Source organism: Lipotes vexillifer, unplaced genomic scaffold (genome assembly GCF_000442215.2).
Source record: "Lipotes vexillifer unplaced genomic scaffold, Lipotes_vexillifer_v1.1 scaffold98, whole genome shotgun sequence".
Lineage (NCBI taxonomy): Eukaryota > Metazoa > Chordata > Mammalia > Artiodactyla > Lipotidae > Lipotes > Lipotes vexillifer.
Window position 1 is genome coordinate 1,774,550 of NW_006799611.1, and position 4,382 is coordinate 1,778,931.

At 54.2% G+C, this 4,382-nt stretch overlaps 1 protein-coding gene across 1 annotated transcript; it reads left to right on the plus strand.

Annotated features, from left to right (window-relative positions):
- The first annotated feature begins 6 nt into the window (after positions 1-6).
- CDK9 (cyclin dependent kinase 9) lies at positions 7-4,097 on the plus strand. Its single transcript, XM_007471739.1, has 7 exons — positions 7-156; positions 617-698; positions 1,464-1,554; positions 1,917-2,083; positions 2,198-2,369; positions 2,530-2,678; positions 3,169-4,097. The coding sequence occupies exons 1-7, from the start codon at positions 65-67 to the stop codon at positions 3,532-3,534; spliced, it is 1,119 nt and encodes a 372-aa protein (XP_007471801.1). The 5' UTR covers positions 7-64; the 3' UTR covers positions 3,535-4,097.
- The last annotated feature ends 285 nt before the right edge of the window (positions 4,098-4,382 follow it).

The following is a 4,382-nucleotide window of genomic DNA, read 5'->3' on the forward strand; positions in this document are numbered from 1 at the left end:
GGCGGGAGCGGGAGCAGCGACGGCGGCGGTGGCTGGAGGTGGCGGCGGCGCACTGGAGGCGGCCATGGCAAAGCAGTACGACTCAGTGGAATGCCCCTTTTGTGACGAGGTGTCCAAATATGAGAAGCTCGCTAAAATCGGCCAAGGCACCTTCGGGTAAGGCTTGGCCCCCAGGGACCGGGAGCCCTGAGCCTGCACCCCTCCGGGCAGACGTTGGGACGCACAGGCCCGGGCCCAGTTGGTCGGGAAGCCATTTAGGCACAGACTTGTCCCGTGGTCTCGCTAGGCCGCGCCGCAGCCCGCCCGGGCCTGACAGAGCCGGCTGGCGGGGAGGAGCTTGAGGCCCTTGATGGGGGGCAGGGAGGGGTTGCAGAGAGGAGCATGTGAGTGGAACGGTATCTCTCCGTGAGACTCCCGGGTGAGGAGAAGGGGCAGAGGGAAGGAGGTAGAGGCTCGGAGAGGGACCGAAGACACCGCGTGGTGGGGTAGCCGATTGCCCTGGGTACCCGGCCCAGCCCCGCCCAGATTCCCTTTCCTGTCCTCCTCTGGTGGGGGAGGGGCGGGCCCTGCGGAAATGGCCTGAAGAGTCCTCTTGGGTCCCCCTCTCGGCCTGCAGGGAGGTGTTTAAGGCAAAGCATCGCAAGACCGGCCAAAAAGTGGCTCTGAAGAAGGTGCTGATGGAGAATGAGAAGGAGGGGGTGAGTACGGGTGGGGTGGGCAGGTCGGCCAGCTCCCTTGGGTGTGAGGTTGGGTTTCCACCCCGCTGCTTCTGGGACTCTCACGTATAGGTTCAGTTTACGTGTTTGGAAATTTCCATATTCCAGGGAATTTGACTTCCAAGTTAAATCTTTTAATTCAAATGTTTTAAAGCCGCTTCATAGTTTATTCGTAGGTGAATATGGTTGGTGGCAGGAGGGGGAGCCCATGCTTGCACGGAGTGCACCTTGGTTTCTGAAGTTAGGAAGGCTTTGAGCACTTTTTCTTTAGGGTTTAATTTTGTTGAATGTAAAATAGTAATAAGTTATATGCAATGACTTTAAAAGGGTGACTGGTATTCACTTGAAAAACAACAGTGCCTTCCACCCCCCACTCCACCTTAGCTCTGGTTCAGCTTTCGAGAGACTTGTTTCTTTATTTTTGTATTTGTTAACCATCTCACAGTTGAACACAGGCATAGAGCTAAAACTTATAAGGTTGGAGAAACTGTGGAGCATTTAATAACTAGTAATAGAGCGTTTGTGTGAAGTATCGCTATTTCAATTCGTTGTCTGAAACCAGCTCCTTGAGGGGTACAGACTGTTACACCCATTTTACAGATGTGGCATTTGAGACAGCTAATTTCAGAGCCTACGCTCTTACTCTGTCTCCCAACCTTTGACCCTTCCTGTGGACTCCCTGGCCAGTTCCTTGGTCTGTGGTGCGCTCACCCACTTCTGACCTTTTCCTGTCTTTTTCCCACCCAGTTCCCCATTACAGCCTTGCGGGAAATCAAGATCCTCCAGCTTCTAAAACACGAGAATGTGGTCAACTTGATTGAGATCTGTCGAACCAAAGGTAAGTTGTTCGGATCTCATCCCCATTTTCAGATGGAGGAAATGAGGCTTATTGCTTAAGGTTTTGTTTGCAAAAGTTGGAACTGGACACACTTACATTGCCTCTTCTTAACCCAGACGTACCAAGTGTGACTGCTTTCTTTGGCCCTTTCATCAGAGCAGGTGCCTCCTGGGGGCCTGCCGCAGTACCCAGCCCAGAGAAGGCGCTCAGAAAATATTTTACCTGTGAAGGAATTCGCACCTGGATATCCAGGGGTCCATAGGTTGGAGAGGGTAGGAGCTGCTTGTGGGAAAGTGAGTTGCATATGAGATTTTTGATTTTTTTCTTGTCCCTCTCTGTCCCTCTCATTCTTCCGGTCTCAGCTTCCCCCTATAACCGCTGCAAAGGCAGTATATACCTGGTGTTTGACTTCTGCGAGCATGACCTTGCCGGGCTGCTGAGCAACGTCTTAGTCAAGTTCACACTGTCTGAGATCAAGAGGGTCATGCAGATGTTGCTCAATGGTCTCTACTACATCCACAGGAACAAGGTGGGGGCCAGAGTAGGGGAGGAGAGACCAAGGCTTGGGCTGGCCTTTGCTCTCACTGTGGGGTGGGTGTGGCTAAAGGACCCTCGGGAACCCTCACCTTTGGGCTTCCTGCAGATCCTGCACAGGGATATGAAGGCGGCTAATGTGCTCATCACCCGCGATGGAGTTCTGAAGCTGGCAGACTTTGGGCTGGCCCGGGCCTTCAGCCTGGCCAAGAACAGCCAGCCCAACCGCTACACCAACCGTGTGGTGACGCTCTGGTACCGGCCCCCGGAGCTGTTGCTCGGTGAGGACTCTCCCGAGCTGGCAGAGGGAAGCAGGGGCTGGGCACTTACCCGGCCTCAGCCCCCCGCTGCCAGGGCTTCTTGAGCCCCCGGCCCCGGGGGCATTGCCTCTCAGGAGGCTGTTGGGCTCAAGGGGCCCTCCTGGTGTGCTCTTCTTCTCAGGGGAGCGGGACTACGGCCCCCCCATTGACCTGTGGGGTGCTGGGTGCATCATGGCAGAGATGTGGACCCGCAGCCCTATCATGCAGGGCAACACAGAACAGCACCAGCTTGCCCTCATCAGCCAGCTCTGTGGCTCCATCACTCCTGAGGTACGGAGTCGGGCTGACTGGGCCCCTGGGCCCCACGGGCTGCAGAGAAGTCTCCCTGGCAGGGGAGAGGTGGGTGCTGAATAGAGGAAAAGCTCCATTCTGGAGAGGTTGCTGGTGGTTGGTTGGGGTCTGCTGTTTAGAGCCACACAGACTGTTCAAGTCTCGGCTGCATCCCTTTAGTTCTGTGGCTTTGGGGAGGGCATCTAAGCCCCTCACTTCAGAGCTGAGCTGCTCTGCTGTGAGACAACTGTGGTTCTATCAGGCTTGGTGCACATACGCCAGACAATTTGCATCAAAGAGCGCGGTACTTGGTGTTTGCCAAATATGTTGTTCCTGCTGCTTTCACCTTGGAGGGGTCAAGTTTGCCCTCCAGGGGCGGTCTGGGAGCTTCTGAATGGAGAATGTTTAGTCCCTTCAAGTGCTTGACCGGTAGACCAGCCACATACCCCCTGAACTGACTAAATCCTCTTTTCCATGCCTCCCACCCCAGGTGTGGCCAAATGTGGACAAGTATGAGCTATTTGAGAAACTGGACCTGGTCAAGGGCCAGAAGCGGAAGGTGAAAGACAGGCTGAAGGCCTATGTGCGTGACCCCTATGCACTGGACCTCATTGACAAGTTGCTGGTGCTGGATCCCGCCCAGCGCATCGACAGTGATGACGCCCTGAACCACGACTTCTTCTGGTCCGACCCCATGCCCTCGGACCTCAAGGGCATGCTATCCACCCACCTGACGTCCATGTTTGAGTACCTGGCACCACCACGCCGGAAGGGCAGCCAGATCACCCAGCAGTCCACCAACCAGAGCCGCAATCCCGCCACTACCAACCAGACGGAGTTTGAACGTGTCTTCTGAGGGCCAGCTGCTGTTGCTTCTCATTAGGGCCGTTGTTTTATTTTTTCTTCTGCTCTGTGACTTGTGTTGTGGAGATTTGGGGGCATTTGAGTTTTTTCTCTAGTGCATATTTTATTTAATCCCCACCCTGGGCATCAGGAACCAACCGAGCAGACTGGAACAAAGCTTTGGCTGAGAGTCCAGGAAGGCACTTGGGCTGCCTCACTTCGTTCCCTGGCTTTTGGGGTGATGCCCAGAGGGTCTCCATTTACCTTAGGACAGGAATGAGATGGGAGGAAAGGTGCACCCCACCGGTGACTTTCTAAGAGATCCCAGCATGCTGGGAAGAGGGGACAGGTCCCTCACCCATCCCCAGCCCTTCTCACGGGATGAGAAGCTGGCGTTGGGGACAGAACCAGCCTTGGGAATGGGCTGCTCTTGGCCTAACCCTCAGAAGCTTGGGGGCTGGCAGAAACTCTTGGTTTCTTCAATAGGACAATTTTATCGTGTTTGTTCAGTTGTTCAGAGACATTCCTGGATGCAGATTGGTCAGTAACGATTAAAGTTGACTCTTTTTCAGTAAATGACTGTGTGCTCTGTGCTATGTTCAGACCCCCAGCTCTTAACCCTGTAGCTGACCTTTGAGATTTGATCTGTCAAGTCTTGTTTCTTTTCTTTGACCCAGTTCATGTCCCATGACATACCTTCAGAGGACTTTGTCTTCTCTGTTTTTCTCTTGAGTACCTTCCAGAACATTTGCCATCATGCTCCCCACCAGGCAGGTACCATGATGCTCCCTTGCTCCTCCTCTCCACTCAGTGTCCAAGGAAGCGGGGAGACATGAGAAATGGGGCTCAGTCTGCTGATGA